The sequence below is a fragment of the Microtus oregoni genome, unplaced genomic scaffold, assembly GCF_018167655.1.
Source record: "Microtus oregoni isolate MIOR12 unplaced genomic scaffold, Mior012 000037F_ref0000500, whole genome shotgun sequence".
NCBI classification, from domain to species: domain Eukaryota; kingdom Metazoa; phylum Chordata; class Mammalia; order Rodentia; family Cricetidae; genus Microtus; species Microtus oregoni.
The window spans coordinates 15,432,788-15,455,791 of record NW_024543096.1 but is presented as its reverse complement, the minus strand read 5'-3'; the positions used below and the strand labels follow the sequence as shown (position 1 = coordinate 15,455,791).

The following is a 23,004-nucleotide window of genomic DNA, read 5'->3' as shown; positions in this document are numbered from 1 at the left end:
GGAAAGTAGCCACAAAGTGGAGAGATTCACGAGGTTTCCAAACAAAAGGAAAGGTGCTGATGGTCAATCCAGAGAGTATCCTGGATCCCTTCCTAGCAAGCGGGTCTTGGAAGACACTACCCTGTTGGGTCAGGCATGGCCCTTCCCAAGATTCTTGGTCTTGCTAGCCTCTGGGACTGTGCCTCAGCAGCTGTGTAGGGGATGGAGTATGGGGTGGGGAGGTGATCCAGAGTGGGTTTATAAAGTTATGCAGGCCAGAGTGAGTTTGCAGGATGGGGAAGTAATGTTGAGACTTAGGAGAAGTAACAGTTTGGTTCGTAATAGAGCCAGACAATGTGCCGCCTACAGTAACTTGTGGTTGCGATGGATGGATGGATGGATGGATGGATGGATGGATGGATATAAATAGATGGATGGATATAGATATATAGATAGATACAGATATATATATGTGTATTGTTTTTCACATATGATAGCTATAGATGAGTTAATAAAGAAGAGACACATAGAGAATTACATAATTGAGAAACACTATATTAAATACAATTTTTAGAGATTGAATTTATTTAAGTACTATACACATGACACCAAGAGATCTTAGAAGGTCATGAGACTTTTTCACAGACTTATTTGGGGCCCTCTATTTTGGCCAAAGTTGAGTTGAAGAAAATGTTAACTCTAAAATAAGGTACATTATTTATTGAAGATTGTTTTTATTTTATATTTCAATGTCTGTCCAAATTTAGCGAACAGAAGGCTTTTAAGTGTTTACCAGTAATGTCAAAAGCAGGTTAGGACAGAAAAGCCCACAAAGGCCTGACTCAGAAACTGCTTTTATATGAGAGCATGGATTACATTAACACATAAGAAAAACATGGGTGAGGATAAATCAGGCTGGTAAAGTGAGGACAGAAAAAGTCAATTTTTTTTTATCACAAAATGAGCCTGTGTTTGATAGAAAGCAAAGCAGACGTGCACAGCCCAACTCTGCCTTGTCCAGTCGTCTTGACAGTGAGGGCAGACTTCAGTAAGCAAGATGACGTTCCCAGGGTCTGACGTTCCTAGCATCATCAGTGAGCAAGCCTACATGTTACTTTCCACCTTCAAAGGCAGCTACATCCCTGTTGATACAACGAGCTCTAATTAATTCTATAGACCCTACATAAAATTTTATAGACCTTACACTTACTTGAAAATAGCATAGATAAATGGAGAGCACACCGTTGCGTGATTTCCTGTCTTGTTTCTCTTCAGTAAGTCGTTATGAATTCCTAGAATAGGATTCAACCAAGGCCAGAAATGCGTGCTTACAATGACTGAGTGCAACAAGTGTGTATTTCTCTTATTAAGACAGTAAAAACAAAGAACGGTCCTATTACGTAAGCAGATTGCAACTTCAAGTACACTTTATATAATCAAGAGGTCATAGCTTCAGAAGAGTGTCTTTTGCATTTCAGGTTATGGTTTTGTTGACTTCGACAGTCCTGCAGCAGCACAGAAAGCTGTCTCTGCCCTGAAGGCTAGTGGAGTTCAAGCTCAGATGGCAAAGGTGAGTGAAGGCCTGTGCTCCCGGAGGTTGCCACTCCTCCGTTCCTCCGAACACTGCCATGCACCCAGGCATCCTCAGCAATAGCAGTTTTCCAGAGACTTTCTTCTTCGTATTCTAAAGGAGGGTGGGCAAACGTGTATACTTTACATAGTAAAGTATGGAACCCCATAAGTAAATCCAGGAATAGCACCCAATTTTCTTAGATAATTAGAATTCCAGAAGGCTTAAAAATCTATAGTTTTCTGAAAATAGAGCTTAACAGTTCTTTGCACAAAGAACTAATCTTTTTAGGCATACCTCAAAGAGAAAGTAATGGATATATATGTCTCAAAGGCAGAATGAGAAGTATTTGGGGGAAAGGTGGGAGACTAGCAAAAAGAGAGAAGGAATAGACGAGTAAATGAGAACAGAATATCATAATATGTATGTGTAGAAATGTCACAGTGAAACCCATTCCTTTGTATGGTAACCAGAAGATGTATCTAATAAGGTAATTGGGGGATGGAACTGGAAGATGGCTGGTTGGTAAAGTCATTGTCATGCAAACATAAGGACTTGAGTTCAGATCCCTGGCAGGCATGTAAAAGCCAGGCTCAGTGGACTACTTCAGGAAGCTCTGTGCTGGACAGGGAACAGGAGGATGTCACAGACTTGCTATCCAGCCAGTCTAGCTGAATTGGGGAACTGCAGGTTCAGTGAGAGACCCTGGCAAAAACTAAGGTGGACAGCTACTGAGAAAGTCATCTCATGCAAACCCCCGGACTCCACACGTAGGCACACACTGTTAAAGATCCGAAAGGTAATTGTGCATAGGGTATAGTAAATTTGAAGGGATGTATAACTGACTCACACCTGGGTTTATATACATGGGAGGTTGGAGGTAAATGTACACCATAGATGCTGTTTTACCTCTAATAGCCAGATGATTTTCGCATCCTGATTATTTATGTAATATGAACCTATCCTTTGGTAGTTTTATGTGGACTTCATCCGAGACTTATTTCTGGTGAACTTTAAGCATTCTAGCTGAGGAATATTGTTGGAATATTCCTCCAAGTGAGGAGTATGCCTAAAAGTGTTCAAGGGCTATAAAACGGAGACCATATGTTTCCTGCTTCATAAGCATTCTACCACAGTATGCCTGGGTTTTAATTACTGTAAGACATAATGCTTTTTCCCCGGAATTGTGTTCTCTTTGCTAGTTTTCGTGGAAAGTTAAAAAGCTAGACTCCAGGAAGGCCATCCTTTAGAAATGTGAATGGTGTGGCTGGCTAGGCTGTGACTTGCAGATCAGATTCCCTGTCAAAGTCAGGATGTTTCTGGAGATGGCCAGCTGATAAACACGCCCGCTGCCATGCCTCATAACTGGGGTTCAGTCCCTGAAACCAGTATAGTGAAAGGAGAGAACTAACTCACCCAGCTTCTCCGGTATCGATAAGCATATTGTCACACATGTGCACAAACACACCCAAATGTATAAAATGGTGAAAGCCTTAGATGATGTGATGCACTTGAGAAGATTAGTTTAGCAAGAACAGAATCACTCACCCAGAGCCGTTACAATCCTAAAGCTGAGAGACTTCAGGCTGTTCTCCAGCTTGCCTTCAATGAGCCTTTTCTTTGTCTTCGAGACAGGATCTCACATATCCCACCTGGTACTTTCTGTGTAGCTGAGGATGACCCTGAACTTCTGATTCTTTACCTCCACCTCCTGACTACTGGCATTATGGATATGAGCCATCACATGTAGCTTTCCACTAAGCATATGTTGACTAAAAAAATAAGTAAGAGGGGCTGGAGAGATGGCTCAGCAGTTAAGAGCATTGCCTGCTCTTCCAAAGGTCCTGAGTTCAATTCCCAGCAACCCCATGGTGGCTCACAACCATCTGTAATGAGGTCTGGTGCCCTCTTCTGGCCTGCAGGGATATGTGTAGGCAGAATATTGTATACATAATAAATAAATAAATAAATATTAAAAAAAATAAGTAAGAAGCAGAAGCAGCCCTTAAAGCATCGTGCTTCTCTTAGGGGTTGTGTTCTATAACAGAAATTTTATTTCACATTAAGCACATCTCAGAGTCACATTAACTAAGCCAGTGCATATCCTGGTTTTTATAGAGCAAAATGTAAGCTTGAATGATACCCTTAAACATAAAACCTGTAGTACAGCTATGAAGATAATCATGTTTTTCTTTTCCTGCATCAGTTTCTGTGTCAGATGTTTTCAAGCCTAAAATTTGGCAGTTTGTTATTTCCAATCTTGTTTTCAGAAGAGCAGTAGTTTTCTATTATTGGGCTTTATGAAGTACAGAGAGAAATAACCAGGTACCGTCCTTGGCTACTTCTGAATAGTACCACACACGATCCCTCCCTGAGGAATGTTCACATAGCCAGGAAAGAAGGCTGATGCAAGCTCAAGGGCTATGAGGAAGATGTGTATCACCTGAGAAGACCTGAGAGATAAGTTAGCTGCCCGCAGCCCTGCAGCTGCCAGCATAGAGATACTTTGACTATGAGAATCGGCCCACATAAAGATCTCAGGAATTCATAAAAAGGATTTCTTTCCTAAAGTAATCCTTCCCTATAATCCTCACAGCTTGGTGCCAAGTTGGCCTTTGGGTGTTCTTCACCTCCAGAGTAGAAGTTAAGACAAACAGAAACCATAAACTGGAAACATCCCAGTTTTCAGATGATTGCCCGTCGTGTGAGCTGTATCCAGTTTTGGCGTTGAACAACTGTGAGATTGTCAGCACCTTGTGAACATAGAGAGCCTGCTTTGCATTTTACTTCATAGCACATTTGCTCTGTCCGTGTACTCGGTATGTGACTGGACATGGGATAAGCGGGACTTACCCAGAAAACCACAGTTCTGTCTTTCACTCTGTGCATCCTAAGTCACTCTGCGAAGCTCTGCCCTTCTCTTCCGATAATATCCAGGAGAGGTCTAGTGGCATCTGCAGCTAGTCCCTTCTCTTGAGTTTTTACACCTAAATGCCGTAAAATACAGCGTCCCTTTGAGGACGTCTACAGCCATCCCTGTCTCTATTCATGTTGTCCAGCCTCATTCATTGTGATGCTTAAAAGAGAATCTGTTGCAGGGGGAGTGCCAGTACACTCAGATACAGCGTGTAGAATGTGGGGTCCTGTGTAGAGGTCTCCCAGACTGCCCAGAGCCCTACAAAATCTGTGAGTCTTGGCTAGTGCTGGTTCTGAGGGGCCATCACAGACTACTTTACAATTCTTTGCTGGCAACATTATTGGCTGTTAGGTGATCTGGAAGCGCCATTCTGAAGGTTTCCATCCTGGCGATCATTTATTATATGCCCACGTAGAATGGCATGTTACATTGTAGCTAAATCTAATGACATTTTAGAAGATTGGTTGGGGTTGTGACTGGCATGTAGTGTATTATGATTTCTTCTTACTAAAATAATGCAAAATATTTTAACATTTGATTAACATTTTGAAGCTAAACACTTGAAGAAGAGATTATTAATGTACGATATGCAGTGCTTATAATTTAAATCCATAGTCCTGTTTCACAGAAACTCTGAGTATCACGTAACAGTGGTGAAGTTTCCCTTGCTCTGAGTCAGGTCTGCTCCTGGCAGTGTATTCCTACCCAGTCTCTCTCCGCTCCCTGGATGTGTTTTCTAACCCTTCAGAGTTGGAGCACTAGCAGAGGACAGGAAGGTCTCTTGACCTAACAGTGATGTAATCTGACTGACTTTCTCTCACAGGCACCAGGCAGATGTTCTTTCTCATAAAGTGCCCTGGATGCTTTTCTGAGCTCTCTCCCCAACCTATCACCCATCCCCCAAGCTAACTGTCATCTTCCTCTGATGAACTCTCTCTCCCTGCCCTCCTAGGCAGCCTTCCTCGGGGAACCTAACTCACTCCAAGACTTCTCTGTGTGGTCCACTTCTTTTGGCTTTTTTAGAGGGAACTTACCACATAGCCCGGGGTGAAGTTTGAGTCCATGCTTCTTCCATCTCTGCCTCCTGAGTGCTGGGGTTATTCTCTGTGTTACTAAGCCAGCTTCCAGTAAGTCCAAATTCTCATCCACCTTTGCCAGCCATCAGTAAGAGAGTAATTACTTCCCAGCCACTCTAGTAGGCTCTTTCGATCCACGCTGTCCTTTTCTATTGTTCAGCTTTTGAGTCATATATACATCAACCCACTGTATCCTGTGAGCCGGCAGGATCCAGATCAAGCTTTCTGTCAGGTCTGCTCAGAGCCCTGTTGCTTGGCTGCTAATGAGAGGCTAAAAGACCACATGTGGAGGCCCAGAACATGGCTGCCTTTCTCTCCATATAAATGTCGGTCTCGGCCTCTGTGTCTCTTCCAGACTGATAGGAGCTAGACGGTCAGCCACTCATCCTAATCCAGTCGTAGCCATTGGAACACCAACACCCATTGTCAAAACTCAATTAGAAAGAAGTCTATTGAAAAAGGCAGTGGCCTTTTTAGGGTACCCCTGTATACCATCCTAGCACCTGTTGTCTTAAGCAGTATAGTGTATTAGATAGGCACTGTTTGTAAGAAATCTTCATAAGTATGTTGATTCAAAACAGGCTTGGGTATAGGTTGACTGTAGGTCATATCAGGGATGCAGTCTGAATGCCAGCTTCCGGGAGGGTTAAGAACCAGCCCCATCGAAGGACTTCACAGCTTTCATCTGCAGAGGACATGATTCTCCATCATCTGTGGGAAGGACCAGTGCACAGGGTCAGGGTTGCTGGCTGCATTGTCGTTCTGCAGATAACTGTAGTTTTAAATGCCAGCAGATCTGTGTTCTCTACCATTGCATCATGGGTTTGAGCATCTGGTCTTCACTTCATCGTCGTATGCGGATGAACTCAAGGGTTATCTGATGCACTTCTTGCAGGGGCAGAATTTTTATGCAGGACGTTGTAAGTCTGGCCTGTGTGGTTGTGCTATAAGGGACCAGTCGCTGTTTACTTTCTTACAGTGAGTGAATCAGGATGCTGCATTGTGTTAAAAACTCACATATTAAAGTCTTTCCCTCTTGTGTGATCTGAAGCAATACAGGGGCACTCAGTTGAGGTAATGTCAGAGCTGTAATGTCGCTTGACACACTGGGTGCCTGGGGTTAGGGATGAGCCCACAGATACTTAAAGCTGAATTTCAGAACTGTAACCCGAGAACATTAGAGTAGCTGTTTCTCATTCATGCCCTAAGCTCCACAGCCTCGCTCAGTACCTGCCGTGTGGTGGGCATGAACTGTTTGCTTTACTGATTAAAAGTACCAGCTAATTAAAAGAAAAGCCTTTATTCCAAGGTTGGGTAGACACTGGGAATTCAGAAAAGGGATTCTTGGAAATGGTGTCCATGGAATTCCTGGACCCTGTTGAAACTTAACAAACAGAAATGGCTTTGGATCTTTTGGAAAGCCAATGTATGTGAAACATAGCAGATCTTTCAAAGGTGTATCTTCTTCTCGAGTAAATACTCAGATGCTAAGCCAGATGTGGTGGCTAATGCCGGCAGTCCCAGCATGCGGGAAGTTGAGGTAGGAGAATTGCTATGAGTTTGAGGCCATAGCAATTTGAGGCTGAGCTACGTAGCAAGTTCTATGCAGCTAGGCTAGCCTATTCAGATGTGAGACCCTACCTCCAGAAAAAAAAAAAAAAGTCAGATCCTATTAAAAGAAAGTCTGGTAACTGACTAAAGAGATGCAAGGCTTGACTCTGAGGCTGTTGCCTGAGACAGAATGGCTCTTATAGGCCTTTGTCACCTCCTAAGGCTGGCTGGGGGGTCAGCAGACCATCAGGGGTGGCAAGCTTGCACACTTTTCTCGACACATCAGCAGGCAAGTGAGCAGAAATGCAGTTCCCCTTACCCAGAGGCCCGCCGTGCTCTTGAGTAGTTTGTAGGCACACACCCGGCGGCGGCGAGCTGCCGGTGCGTGAACCTCTTTAGTACAAGAGAAAACAGACAAAAACAGATGTCTGCTCCTCCTGCCAAGTCCCTTTCTTGCATTTTAGGAACCATTCCACAAGCACAGGGAGGGTTCTGTTAATTTCTTTCAGATGATGGCCGAGTGCCTCGTACCACGTGGGACCTCCAAAGCCTGGCTTTTCTAACTCAAGTGAGCATTAGTGCCGTTCAGCGCTCTCACAGCCAGGGTGGGACTTCTTTTTCCATGTGTGAAAAAAGCTCCTGAACCCCATCTGTACCTGGGGACATAAAGGGGCCCATTGCACCCACTGTTCTCGGCTACCTGTAACTGGCAGGATGACTTTTTTCAGACATGGCAGTTTATTATTCCAGTCATAATGAAACAGTTAGCGTTGTGACTGATTTTAAAGAGACTAAATTAATCCTCATTCAAAACACCACCAATTACTATAAGTACTTTATGTCCCATTTCCTGTGAATATATAAAGTAATGAGACTTCATGGGCATTTGGAGGATTTGATTGGGGTTGTGTGTGTGGCTGGTGCAACCAGCCTGGGGTTTCAACCCATTCTTTCGTGTTTTGAGTTTTAAATTAACTGCAACATTGTGGGTACTGTTTGCAGTACAGGTCGACCACACAGAAAGAAAGAATACATTAATACTAGCTGTAGTGGCCATCCCAAATGAGGAAACTTAACTGACAAGGTTGTTGCTATGAGAAACAAATACCAGAAATCTTTGCAGGCCTGGGACGTGGCTCAGCTGTATAGTACCTGCCTGTCATTCAAAAGGTTCCTGCATTCAGACGCCCAGGTATTTTCTAAGTCATAGAAAATATTCACATATATTTAGTTCATTGTATATTACTTTTATCAAGGTGCTTGATTCCCCCTGACAAACACACCTCCATTCAGGTTTTTAAACATTTTAATATTTGGGTGTTTTTTCCCCATATTGTTACACCTTGAAGTTAAATTAAAACTCTACAAAGTATATATAGTTTTCATTAATACTTATTCCAGAAGCAGCTAAGACACATTAGAAAGTACTCCCGTCTACCTTATCAGAAGACTTGAATGTGTAAAATATTCTGTGAGCTTGCTTGAATGTGAAGTCATTGAAGTCTTTATGATCACAATTTCAAAAATCTCCAAAGTATTTCAGTGTGCATTTCTTATATAACACATTTAAGTTGTTACAGCATATCTTTGTCTAAAACATATCTTTATGACCTTCAATTAGCCAGTTCCTGCTTCATTCTGAACCTAAGTGTGATTTAGGAATTGTAATCGTGCCCCTCCCCTACTTGGGTGCCTCAGAAACCTTGTTTTGCAGAGTGTGGCTGTCGGAAGACAAGCCCCTCGTCTATCCTCTCCCAGCACCCCTGCAAGGAGACATCCCAAAACATGGCAGTTTGTCTCCCTACAGTATCAGTCCTATAACGGTATCCAGTTCCAGAACTTGTTTCTCTCCAAAGTCAAATCGTTGTAGAAGGCAAAACTTAACTCTCAGGTTGGATGGGGATAGATGCTGAGATAAGAGTCTCACATAAATTAGTCCTTGCAGCCCAGGCTGGCCGTTAACTTGTAGCAATTGTCCTGTCTTGGCCTGTACTAGCATTGAGTTCGTAAGCACAAACTCTAAGATAAAGCACAGGGCTTCAAGGAAGTTGTGTAGCTAGGACAAGGCTGTGTGGTCATTTTCTTCAATGTTAGCACTCCTAGAGTGGGGAAAAAAAAAACTAACGCAGTAACTGACAAAATAAGGTCGCCTCCTTAGGTTCCACCTCACAGTCTGTCTGCCTCTTGACTTAGCTTGCTCTAGATGCCCGGTGTTCTCTCAACAGACTTATCCTTTTGTCTCTAAAAGAGTCCCCATCCATTCCCCCCAACATATCAAGCCTTTATCCCATGTTTTCTTTCTATTGATCAGTCAGCTACAAGAAGATGGGGCTGAGGACATAGTTGCTTTGCAGTTAGAGTCTGGGACTCATGGGATACATTGGAAAAGCCCTTCTTTTGTGAAGCCGTTTTCAGGGAGCAGCGACCCTGCTTGCATAGGTTTCCACAGGAACGAAACTTCAGTGACTTGGGACCCAAAGGAGATGGTTCTTGGAGGAGCTGTGTGATTGACTGGGTGATGTTGGTGGGGGCAGCAAATGAAGTAGAAATAAAAGGATAAGGCTTCCCCTCTTACCCCACCTCAGCACCCGAAGACAACTTTATTGTCTTTCCTTGTGTTTTGAAACACTGCATGCACTATTGCCCTACATCTGTTAAATAACTTGCCTCATTTTCAGCATCAAAAATAATACTTTATCTGACTGACAATAAGATGTTTTGTTCGGTATCAGATAACCAGTGGTATCATACTAAACCCTTCTAATCTCGGCTAAAAAGCAAAAATAGGTGCTGCTTTGATTTGCCCATGAATGGTCCATGAAGGAGACTGGTTACTTGCTTGGTGTTGTGCACTGTGAAATTTTTCATTTTTTGTTGGACCCGCCCATAACATACCCTAGAACCTGGATCACCTGGGCTCAGAGCCAGCGCTTTTTGCCTTTGGCCTGAGTGTGTATTGCCTTCTTTCTCACCTGGGCTGGGAAGTTCTAAGGGCAGTGTTGATTGTCCGTACTTCTGTCCCTTTTAGCTTTAATTCTTGGGAATGTCAGGACAGCTGTCTTTCTGTAGGAAAGTAAATTGCACCAGTGGTTTATCCATCCTCCTCTTCATTTCCTTATGAGGTGCGGGAAGTTAAGCTCAAGGTCCCATGCCAGACAAGAGCTTTAACAGTGAGCTGAGCCCCAGCTCTAGTTGATTTTAAGTCTTAAAAAGACAGACGGGGCACAAAAGGTTGGTGTTTGTTATTACTTGAAAATTACATAAAAGGAGAGATTTCCTTTCAGGTTTATTTAATGTTAAGTTACATTAGAAAGACTTTGTACAAATGCAAACATATTCAATGCTTCATACATATTTTTAGAACACCATGTCTTCAGAAATTGAGGAAGTCATAATGAGGATATTCTTCTGTTGCCAAAGGCTAAGACATCAATTAATGGCTTTACCAATAGCGCTTCTGAAAGAGAAGTCGGCTCCGATGCATCAGTGTGTAAGGATAAAATTGGAGGACTGGGGATCCTTTGGTAGGACACTTGCCTCAAAAGCTCAAAGCCCTGGGTTCATCTCCAAAACTAGAAGCAGGGGGAATGTCAAAGGAAAATTTGAAGTGATGGTTATACCAACCTCAGTTGTATAGGTGAACTTTGACTTGGGCAGAAAATACTCTCGTTGTCAGGTGGGCTTGCCCTACTGGTTTGAATGGCGTACTCTTGGTATGTGTGCATCGCCCTCCCTGGGCACCACACAGTTCAGCCACGTATCTTTGGTTCCGGCTCTTTGCAAACTAACAAAGGAAGGCAAATGATCCGATGCGAGTCTCTTCTCAAACTCAGTGTGCTTGTTAATTAGCTGCACGTCTTGTTAAAATGCAGCTCCTGGTTCTGCACATGTAATCCCAGTACCCGGCAGGTGCAGTCTGCTGGCCTGTGGATGCTAGAGGACCCTTTGTGGAACAAAGACTGACCCAACCTGCCCTCCTCATAGTGCCATATCGTTTGCCATGGCTTTCAGTTTCTTGTTTAAGTTAGAAGCTATCCTTTTCCTTCTGGTGACTAGGATGGAGCCAAGTAATGGTGGGGCAGACATCTCTCATCCCAGCACTCAGGAAGCTGAGGCTAAGGGGTGTGACGTAGTGAGAACACGCGTGTATCAAAAAGAGAAGAAAGGAAGAAGTAAAGTGGTATGGATTATACCATGGGGAAGTGGAGGAGAAGTCGAGCCCAGCATGTACTGGATTCCACAGGGTTGGTCCAGCATCTTTCGCCACAGATCTCCGAGCTGAATTATCAGCAGCAGTGAGCTTGGCGTGGACTTCTGAGAACAGCAGTGGTCGGTTAGTTGTGGAGTCACTGCGTGCGGCTGACACTTGTTTTGTGAGAACATCTTCCCCAGCTCAATGCAGAACCAGTGGTACCACTTCCACATCTGCTGCACATGACTCTGGGGACCACGTTTGGCGTGTGCAGACTGTACAAGAGTCAGGCACGATTTTCAAGTGTCTGAGGTGGCTTACGTGTTCTGGACACGCCAGGGTCTCACTATGTAATGCTTAAAGGACTACTCACAGATCTGAATGAAAACGTGCTAGCATGGTGTCTCCTTCTGCCGGAAAGTGACAGCTGACTTTCTGTTCTGCCTTAGCAACAGGAACAAGATCCTACCAACCTGTACATTTCTAACCTGCCGCTGTCCATGGACGAGCAAGAACTTGAGAATATGCTCAAGCCCTTCGGACAAGTTATCTCTACAAGGGTCCTGCGTGACTCCAGTGGTACCAGCCGCGGTGTTGGTTTTGCCAGGTAAGCGCACTGCCGTCTCCTTAGGAACAGTTGTGGCTCTGCTAAGTCATTCTAGAAAGTGAAAAATGACCAGAAATAGAACGCTCGAGCCAGGGTCTTGGGAGCCAGTTGTACTGAGGACTTAAGTTGCTTGTGACTTTACACATGAGATTTTCCAAGCCTTGAGAAGTTCTGGGCTCCTCAAACCGAGCACTCTGAAGTACTCCATGGCTTGTGGCTGGAACTGTCACAAGCACAGTGGCCTTGGACACATGGTCCTGACAGCTTCACTCTTTACTTCAAGATGCTTGTAACCATCTACAGACGACCAACCTCCTGAGGCTCATAGATAAATCTGTGTCTTTTTCTCAGACAGAAATCTGATTTATAATAAAGCAGGTTTAAAGTTTTTTTAAGCTAACTATTTCAGACATTCAGAAAAGAAAAGGGAGTATAAGACCTAGCCATCGCATCAACTCAGAAGCTACTAACAGTTTATAATTCTTCGGGTTTATTTCTCTAATGACTGTTCTAGGTAGGAACACCTAGACATCCCTACCCTGCTATAAAATCTTTGTCTTCCTAGAAAGACCCCTTTAGTGGCTAAAATGGTTTCTAGAGAATTAAACAGAAAGAGCTTTGATTCATGGCAGATTTATAATCTTAAAGTCCCTACACAAAAGCTGATTTTATAGAGAATTGTTTGATAATTTATTGGCAGTGAGCAATGACAGATAACATCAGCATTAAATTGTAAACTGATTTTGGAGGGGAATGCTCACATAATTAACAATAAAAATGACATTCACATCTTACCACAAACTCGAGATGTCAACAAAACATTTATTTGTTAATGCATTTATTTCTAAGGGACCTTTTCGTTGTCACCTCGCCATTAAGTCACAAAGGCCAGGGCTACAACTTGGTTCTGCTGACTTTTAGTCACTTGCTCCATTGGACCACAATCTGGAATAAAACCCAGACAGCCTTTCAGTGGTGTTAGTAGTGCATACTGATTACGTCATTGATGAAAAGGCTACAGGCAAGACATTCGGTGCTCTGGCCTCATGTCATTCCTCCCTGGTGCCCTTCTGAATGCAGATCACCAGAGTGACATCACCCCTTCAGAGTGATGTCACCCCTTCAGAGTGATGTCATCCCTACAGAGTTACGTCACCCCCGCAGAGTGACATCATCCCTCCAGCGTCCAGTAGAATTCTGCTGGTTTTTAAGATCCATCACTGCTAATTAAAACTGAGGTGTGACTGAGTGAACCTGAGTATAATACGTTTTGAGAAGGTAATTGGATATTTCCTCCGAAGAAAGAAAGGTGAAGGATATTTCCAAGTCAGAGTCATTAAGTCCCCAGAAGTACTTCTCAGCTGTATTTAGTCACCTGTAGATGTAAAATAAACTGTAAAATTAGGCTCCAGCCTTTAATTCCCGCTCCAAAGTCAAGATAATAAACTACATAATTAAGTTCACTAATTTAATTTTAAACTCGGAGTGAGTGAAAGTTAGAAACACATAAGGCACAGCCTCTGACTGACATGAGCCAATAGCATGAGAGTTCATAAAAAGGAAGACCATCTTTTTTTTTTTTTTTTTTTTTTTTGGTTTTTCGAGACAGGGTTTCTCTGTGGTTTTGGAGCCTGTCCTGGAACTAGCTCTTGTAGACCAGGCTGGTCTCGAACTCACAGAGATCCGCCTGCCTCTGCCTCCCAAGTGCTGGGATAAAGGAAGACCATCTTTAAAACAAAAAAATCTGAACTGTTCTTTTTAGCACAAAGTCATGACTAATAAAGTTACGAATTACTTTAAATTATGAATTATTATAATTTTAAATTTCCAGCCATTAGAAACTCATAATTTCATATGACTGCTTTGAGACACTCTTCATAGAATTTACTGTCTTTCATAATTCCGAATATTCTGTCTTTTGCAATTATAATAACTCTGGGATCAGTTATTTTGCTGTAGAAATGCCAGAGCAACAGCTAATGAGAGAGTAAGCCCTCTTTTTCGTTATTACACCCATGGTTTTCTGCTAGGTTCCCTTTGGTTCCTAAACCTACAGCAGGAGTTGGATAAGGTCTCTTAGTGCTCTGCGTGTGCAGCATATTTATGGATGTCTTATTTTTATATGACTAGGATGGAATCAACAGAAAAATGCGAAGCCGTAATTGGTCATTTTAATGGAAAATTCATTAAGACCCCGCCAGGAGTTTCTGGTATGTTGTTTGCCTCAAGTTTTATCAATCATCTTGTATATAGCATGTATGTAACTTCAGCACACAGTGACTCTTCAGACCCCCAAACCCCTTGCTCCAAACCCCTCGCTCCTCTGTGACGCTTACCTGTTTGTATTGGCAAATATGATTTACGTGTGCGCCAGCCAGGAGGAGCTGGAGTGTCAGCTGTAGGTACCTAGCTGACTCGCCAAGCATGGTAGAATTGACTCCTTTGACCTGCGATCATATTTTAACTCACGTCGCCACCACCCTCACGAGCCTTCCTGGGCATGGGCACATTCCCTGAGAGCTCAGCACCTATGGTCTTTATTTTATATACACTCAGCTTCAGTCATTCTCCACCATCATCCTGCTTGTGCTGTCTGTAACCCAAACCACCACACCTCATGGAGCCTTGTATGCCGAGGTCACACCCAGACTCCTGGTAGGCCCGTTCTGAAATACAGGGGGCTCTTCCTGTTCTTGCTAAGAGTTGACTTGTTAATCTGTTTCCTGGCTTTATAAAATCTAGGGTCTGTTGATGGTGCAATCCTTCCTTGAGTGGCAGCTTGGCTTCCTTATACATTCGCTGTAGGTTGCCCCTTGCTGGAAGGATGCTGAGACCATTTTCTCTGTCTCTGTGGCGCCATGAAAAATCGGCTGGACTCTCAGCACCACTCTTTCTCCTGCTGTTCTTCAGACTCCCCCACATCCTCCCTTCTCCCCGTCACCCACCCAGGCAGCCCTCCAACATCTCAAAGAGGATGACCACACTTTCTATTTAAGGCATAGACTCTGGGGTACCAGAAATGCCACCCGATTTCTGCGTCCTCTATTGAAGGACCCACGCCTGTGTCCTGCGCTTTCCTTTCCCCTTCTAAGAGGATATTGGCTCTGTTTGTGATCTTGTCCCATTGGGGCCTTGCTATGCCTGCCTTTCCTATAATCGTATCTGATTTTTGCTTATATCCCATTTTCCTAACAAAACTAATTGGTGAGCAAATGGAAGATAATCCACAGACAGTTAATATTCTACTTTCATTTCTATTGCTGTGATAAAAAATGCCCTTAGAGAAAGCAAGCAGCCGTGGGTTTATTTTAGCTCGATATTGCAGGTTACTTTCTATCACTGTGGGAAAGCCAAGGTGGCAGCAGGGAATCGCATCGCGTCCACAGTCAAGAGCAAGGAGAGAAGGGTTGAATTCATGCCCGCTTGCTTGTGCGTGGCTTGATTTCTCTCTTTTCCTATAGTTTAGAACCCTTGCTCTAGGGAACGGTGCCACCCACAGTGTGCTGAGTCTTCCATATCAGTTCATTTACAACCGCCCCCCAGACATGCCCACGGGCATTGGTACGTTCTCCCAGGCAACTGTAGGCTGTGTCAAGTGGGCAAAACTATCACGATTAGAAACAAGACAAAAAGAAAAGAGTGAATATAGCCATCATGGATGATTTTAATTACAGGATTTAGTGGCTAGCAGTGCAAACTACTTTGTTAGGATTTCTCCAGAGGATGATAATTCAGTTGTGTTTGCAATCATCCTCACCTTTTGTGATCTCGAAGCTTAGGCTGTGTTTTCCTGAAAACACTTTTCAATGGGAATCTCACTTACCATCACGCCTCAGTCCTCTCCAGGTTGGTATCTTCTTCTAGCATGTAGTTCAGTTCCTTTAGGTGAGCATTCTGTGTGCTGGGGCAACTGTAAAAAAAAAAATAGCACAAATAGGAGATTAGTGACTCTCCATTCTGAGGGCCAAAAGTCCAAGCTGGAGGAATACAAGGTAGGTTCTTGCTGAGGGCTGGAGGGAAGGGGCTGTTCCAAGAACCCCTTTCGCTTGCAGTTGGCCTTTCTTTTTCTGGGTTTCTACAACACCTTCCCTCTGTGTGTTCTTTCATTTATGAGAACACCTCTGGTTCCCCCTAGTGATGTCATGAGAACACCAGTCATGGCAGATGAATGGCCTACTCTAGTGACGTCATGAGAACACCAATCATGGCAGATGAATGGCCTACTCTAGTGATGTCATGAGAACACCAATCATGGCGGATGAATGGCCCACCCTAGTGATGTCATGAGAACACCTATCACAGCAGATGAATGATCCACTATCATGATGTCTTTTATATATATACTTTGATAGGAACTTTTTAAGTTCCTGTCTGTAATCAGGGTCACATTCTGGGGTGCTGGGAGCTAGAGTTCTGGCATGTCTTACGAAAGGGGAAGACACAGTACGATAAAAACACAGTTGAACACTTGCTCGTGACTGACGTCATCTGTGCCATGTCTTTCCCATGTGTCCGCTGTCTCCAGAGCCAAGGCCTCTGCCCTCACTGCTCTTACCATCTTTACCTCAGCGGAGTCAGAAACCCAGGACTCGATTCCCCTAGCTATCTCTATTCTTCCTTTCTTCCACTCAAATAATCACTCAAGTCCTTGATTTTTCTTCCTAATTATTTCTGCCCCTTTGTTCTATGCCTGCTGTCACTGCCTGGTGTGCCCCTTATCTCTGCCAATGACTTGCCTTGTCTGGCCTGACTTCCCTCACATTGCTTTCTAAGTATCCAGAGAACTTTAGACAAAGTACATCTTTTCTGTTTCTCCGTGCTCCCACGGCCATCACCACTGAAGAAAAGACCAAGGATTCCCAGAATGACACCGAAGGCCATAGTGACTAGAACCCTTTCTCCTCAGTGTTGTCCCTCCACTCCTACCTTCTGGCCTGTGTCCCCAGTAGTGACTCACAAGTAGAACCCCTTCTACATGGTGCTCTGTCATGTCTCCTCATGTTCTCTCCCGAGGCTCCTATACCTTGATCTCTTTGCTTCCCACTAAAATGGAGGTCCCTCCCCTTACCTTCCTACACTGTTCAAGTCTGTCTTCTCCCTGTGGGGACCTGCTTTGACTCAGCTGTGTTACATTCTGCCTGGGGGGCCCCAAAGGATTCACATCGCCATCAGAACACTGATTGGGGTTACACGTGTCAAGTCCCACTATACTGGAAGCTCCTAGAAGCCATTTTCTCATCTCTTTTTGTTTATGCCTTGCAGTGATTGGGCTGTACCAAGCAACAGCCAGTGTGTGTTAGTTTTGAATGGATTTCATTACGTCATAGCACCGAGACAGCACTGGCTCCTAACAGAATAGCATGTGGGAAATACTCAAGTGCCTTCCAGTTTGCAGTCAGTCCCCAGCGTGCTCCCTGCCAGCACACAGTGTCTCTGAATTCAGAAACCACTTTGCCTTGCTTTGAAAGAGACATACTGGAGCTGTTAGAACTGGACAGTAGAGAAGCACCTGCTGCTTTGTCATAGCCTACCCCGCTGTACACTCAGGCTCGCTCCTGGCTCTGGACAAGTCTGTGCTTATAGCATCGTTGTCTGTTTCTGCGTACCCACATTTGGCCCATCTACTCTTGCTTATGTAGAAGTCTGCATTGGGGTTCCTTCAGTTTCCTGCCCGCTAGTCTCACCAGGTCAGCTGCATCAGGAAGAATCAACCCAAACCAGGGTAACAGTAGTAAACAACCATGCAGGAACCCAGAAGAGGAGGAAACCGTGCCATTTGGCCAAAGGCATCTTTGTCCCCAGAATGTGTCTGGCTCATTTCATATGCAAAAAAAAAAACCCTTTAATCCAGAAGTAGATCATGTGAATCGAACCTGAGTAACCTAGAATGTTGTTCAGACCCCATCTCTGAATGGCAATAGCTTACATGTAGTACCTTGGTTTGTCACACAGAATGCAGCCAGAATGCACTGAGGTCTCTTGAAGTTCGCTTCGTTCCATCCAGGATTCGCTGGAGTGAGCCGCTGCTCTTAGGCTGTGCAGGGGTGACCAGTGTGGGGTATTTATCCTCTGAGAGCTCCTGGCTTCCATCTTTGACTGGATGACTGATGAGGATGAGTAGACCGTCCCTTTAATTTTTGGCATCCAGATCTATTTCATTTCATGGAGGAACTAGTTTGTATGTCTGTGTAGTACCACAGGCCACACCTGATCTTGTAATATTAAAATCCCAACAACACATCACTTCCAAAGCTACTGTTGGAGGTAAACTGCCCATAGGCATCCATTCGGAACATAAAATCTAGGTCCTGGAAGGACAGTTGTCTGAGGAACTTAGCCTAGCGGAGGAGCTTCCTTTTGCTCTCTGAGTTAGGTTTCTTTTTCCATCCGCACCACTTGGATGCAAGGAGAGAAAGGAGAATGTTTTCACCTCAGAGTAGTAGAAGCCTGCCCTGTGAGTTTAGCACGGTGCCAGGTTGCGTGCCCTCTGCATGCTCAGGATCCCACACCACCCACCCGAGCTCTCGTCCCCTCCTGGGACTGATCTGTACTTACTTGTGGCTTTTTTCTTAGTTCATTCTTCATGCAGCAGCAAGGGTGACTGAAAAAGGAAATGCATCCAGGGCCAATTGATTCAGCCTCAGATAAAAACCTGCCAATTCCCTCCCGAGAGAGACTTCGCAGAGAGTCACAGATTGGGGCGAGCAGTTTCCTTTGTTCTCTAAAGGGCTTCGTGGTTATCGTTAGACCGTTTCCTTTGAAGTGGGTTCACAGACTGCAGGTCACACCCATTCAAGGAAAACCGGGTGATTTCCAGACCACATAGAGATGATTCTAGGAGCCTGGGCAACGCTGCAGCAGATAGAGAATAGTTTCTTCCACATTGTACCGAGGGACAAATGAGTACAGGAGACAGATGAGTCCCGTCATATTGCAAGCATGGCTGCGGGGAGCATAGTGTTGCAACCGAGCCATCCTCTGTGTTCCCAGCCGTGCTTAATGCTACTTCATCTCCAGATGCTTGGTAATCTCTGAATGTGCTGATCTGGGGGTTCAGGACTAGGTTGCAAGTCGGTTGTGGGCAAGAGCACTTTTTTTTGTAGTTTTATTTTTTTTTAATTTATTTATTAAGGATTTCTGCCTCCTCCCCGCCACCGCCTCCCATTTCCCTCCCCCTCCCTCGATCAAGTCCCCCTCCTTCATCAGCTCGAAGAGCAATCAGGGTTCCCTGACCTGTGGGAAACCCAAGGACCGCCCACCTCTATCCAGGTCTAGTAAGGTGAACATCCAAACTGCCTAGGCTCCCACAAAGCCAGTACGTGCAGTAGGATCAAAAACCCACTGCCATTGTTCTTATTTCTGTGCTCTGCCCCTTACCTGCTGGAGTGATTGAGTGGTTTCTCGGGGCATTTGTCTGCAGTACTCATTCCAATACCCAGAGCTGCTTGGAGGCTCCTGACATATAATTGAGGTTGAACTGCCTCCGGGCTGAGTTGGGGATTTGGAAGCACACTCTCGCGGTGAACTCAGCCTTTCCCCAAAACAAGTCCCCAGCACACGTTGGAACCCATAAGGAATCTGAATAGTGTTCAGCTTCTCTGGACTTGTTCCTTTTGTACACACACTGAGAAGAGCTTTGAAAGCTAGCCAGCATCTCAGGGGCAGCTCTCTCCTCATCTGGGGAGTGCTTGAGATTATCCATCCAACCAGGTAGAAAATAAAATGTCGGAGGTGGGCAGGTTATGTTAAATGAGACTTCTTGGATGTTTAAATACTGCAGGCTCATTGCTCGGTAGACATAACATCTCATAAATAGTCAGAAGGTGGCTTGTTTGATGACGCATTGTTTAGCTGGCATAAGCAGAATTAGTACTTGGATTCTTGCATGGTTGGCAGTTTGCCTGCTGACGCTGGAGCCAAGTTCAGAAAAGAAATGGCGTTGTGGCTAGAATCACATCCTGCCGCAGCTTCCATCCTGCCGCGCTGAATCCTCAGAGGGGATCTGCTGCTCTTGAGTCATTGGCAGAGCCAGTTAGAACCCAGCTCACATCCTCTCCAGTAAAAGAAAAACTAAAGAGGTAGGAAAGCCCCCAAAGATAAGCTCTAAGTGAATAATGACATCATCTTAGCTGTAACACATGCTGACTAGCTTCTAGAAGGCCAAACTGGGCATGGTGGTGCATGCCCTTAAGGCAGAAGCAAGTGGATCTCTATGAGTATAAGACCACTATAGCATACAGAGCAAGTTTCAAGCCATCCAAGTCTGCATAGTGAGACCCTGTCTCAAAAAAAAAAAAAAAAGTCCATGTTTGAATACTCCGTTCTGTGTTGCCCATCAGTCTGCCAACCTGTGTGTTTATATTGACATTGGGAAACCCTAGCTGGAGCCATGACATATAATAGATACGTTCATAGCTTGTAAAAATTCGGAGGTATCACATTATAACTTTCATGTGAATGCTTTTTTTTAAACACACTGTTTCCTGCTGTTACCATTATTTTGAGGAGTCTGTTTGTTCTTTCTTACGGTTTCTTTAAATTGTTTATAAGTTCTGTTCTTCCACTTTTCCCCACTTATTTATTATTATTACTATTATTTTATATTATTTCCCATTTCCTTTGAAAATGCCAGGGTGTTATTCTTTATACTTACCTTGAGTCTGAGTGCTGGCAGGTTTGAAGTAGGTCAGATTTGCTTGGACCGTCCCTGGGTAGAAGAACCTTGGTTAATTTGGTTGAGCTTTTCACTACTTGATACCGATGGATAAAGATCCTACTATGGGGGGCGGGCTGGAGAGATGGCTTAGTGGTTAAGACCATTGACTGTTCTTCCAGTGGGCCTGGGTTCGATTCCCAGCACCAAGACGACGCCTCACAACTGTCTGTCACTCCAAGATCTGACACCTTCACACAGGCATACATGCAGGCAAAACACCAATGCACATAAAATAAAAATAAATAATTTTTTAAATCGTATTATGGAGAACTGATGTGATAGCAGTTTTCCGCTTACTGGGACATTGGAAACAGGGTGAGAAACTTCAGTTATGTAGGGCTCATGCCGAAAGTGGGACCTGTGCTTCAGGCGCAAACACTGTTCATGATCGGCACTGGGATTTGTCTCAAACGCTCCTCTACTATCCTCTGGAAGAGGGCATGGTTTCTGGGAAGAATATGCTTATGGCATTAGCTGGCAAACTCCTGGAGCTGTGAGCACCCCTGCCACTCTGCTGCCGCCTGCCACTGTACCTTATCCCCAGGGACAACAGCGTATCTAGTACTGTAAAACACGTCATGTCCGCCCATCCCTCCGGACCTCTGAAGTACATTGAATGAGTCTATGTGCGCTAAGGAAGAGTGGCTTTGTGTGTGTGTGTGTGTGTGTGTGTGTGTGTGTGTGTGTGTGTGTGTATGTGTGTTTTTAAGCACTGTGTTAATTGGAACAACCCCTGAAAGAAGGTACTATAACCCCTATTCCACAGATTATGAAACCAGAAGCATCAAATGGCTTATACACCTTAACTAGCAAGTTTCAAACCTTGGAGAACTAACCTGGACCCAGTGTCCTAACCAGTATAGCTGTTAGCTGCCCTGCGGAAACTCTGTGTGACCCATTTCCAAATTTAACACTGGATAGCCATTAAACAGGTGGGTCTTTGAAAGAAGGGGACAGACCTACCATTACAGATTGTAAAAGTGAATGCATCTACATACGCTTAGAAAAACAGCAGGCATGGAAGAGGAAAGCATTCCAGGTCTCCACTCTCTTAGGGGTCTAGAGCTGGTTGTGAGTTGAGAAATAAATCCCAGTTAAGAATCAAAACCCATGGGAGGCCTGCCCCCTTCTGAACAGAAACAGAAAAGGAGTGGATTGAGGAAGGTAGAGGAAGGGAATGGGAGGAGAAGAGGGAGGGAAAACTTTGGTTAGGATGTAAAATTAATGAATAAATTTAATAAATCAAAAACCAATCAGATATGAGACAGGTGTGAATAAGTTGCCAGTATCATTTTCCTCACAGCTGTGGAAGAGACAAAAGCAGACGGGGCTCCTAGGTCTCACCACATCAGCCCTGGGAAGAAGAACAGTGACAGGCAAAGGCCAGCTGTGCCCCTTGGTTGGCTAGAAACGGCAAAACAGGAAGCAGTATGCCTGTCAAAGACCAGTAATCGTTAGTGCTTGCTCACTGGGAGCATTTAAGGGCAAAGCCTGGGGAGTCAGTCTCTGGCATGTTCTTAGTGGAGGTATATTTTTACCTTGTAATAAATACTTTTTTCCCCACAAGAGGGCGCCAGAGCTCAGGACGGATGGCCGTGAGCCACCGTGCGGGTGCTGGGAATCGAACTCAGGATCTCTGGAAGGAGAAAAGGAGTGTTCTTAACCGCTGAGCCATCTCTCTGGATGGTTAATACTTCTTAAAATATTTAATAAAAGTCATGCATTAAAAGCTGATCATAAAAAAACACTCCATGTATGCATGGCTGACTGTAATATTTTTTGTATAGTCTCACAGTAATAGGGAATGCCAACAATATCCATTACATTTGAATTTGTTCCATAGTGCCCCATCTTAAAACCCAGTGTAGCTAAGGTCTTGAAATTGTTCTGAACTTTACGGGTCTTTCTAGAATAAAGGGAAAACCTACCCAGGAATTTTGCTTTTGCTTAGGAAGCCTGTTTTCCTTATTCATTTTATGTCTTAGAACTATAAGCATGTAGAGACTGGAAATACAGTTAACAACTTTGGGTTTGTTTGTGCATCAGAAGTCTGATGTGTTGTCTTCAGCAGCATAGCCAGTAAAAAAAAAAAAAAAGGTTTTATGAACATAGTTCTTCTCTTCTCTCGTAATTCACCCCAGATGGTTAGGGTTTCTGCTGGGTTGAGACACTGTGACCAAAAGCAACCTTGGAAAGACAGGGTCGATTTTATCTTACACCTCTCAGTTTACACTGTGGGGACTCAAGGAAGGAACTGAAGCTCCCCAGCTTTCTTATACTGTCCAAGACCACAGGCCCAAGGCGGGTACTGCCCCCTCTCTCCCACGAGCTGGCTCCTCCCACACCCGTCATCAATCAAGAGAATGCCTCCCATTGACTTGCCCACAGGCCGACGG

At 44.3% G+C, this 23,004-nt stretch overlaps 1 protein-coding gene across 9 annotated transcripts in view; it reads left to right on the top strand.

Moving 5' to 3' along the window:
* The window catches only part of Rbms1 (RNA binding motif single stranded interacting protein 1), a 225,234-nt gene that overhangs the window by 183,090 nt on the left and 19,140 nt on the right, over nt 1-23,004 (top strand). For all 9 annotated transcript variants that reach the window (XM_041631476.1, XM_041631482.1, XM_041631478.1 and 6 more), the window contains exons 4-6: nt 1,458-1,549; nt 11,735-11,892; nt 14,023-14,102. In XM_041631476.1, the coding sequence (XP_041487410.1) occupies nt 1,458-1,549; nt 11,735-11,892; nt 14,023-14,102 (330 nt within the window). The remainder of the gene's footprint in view (nt 1-1,457; nt 1,550-11,734; nt 11,893-14,022; nt 14,103-23,004) is intronic.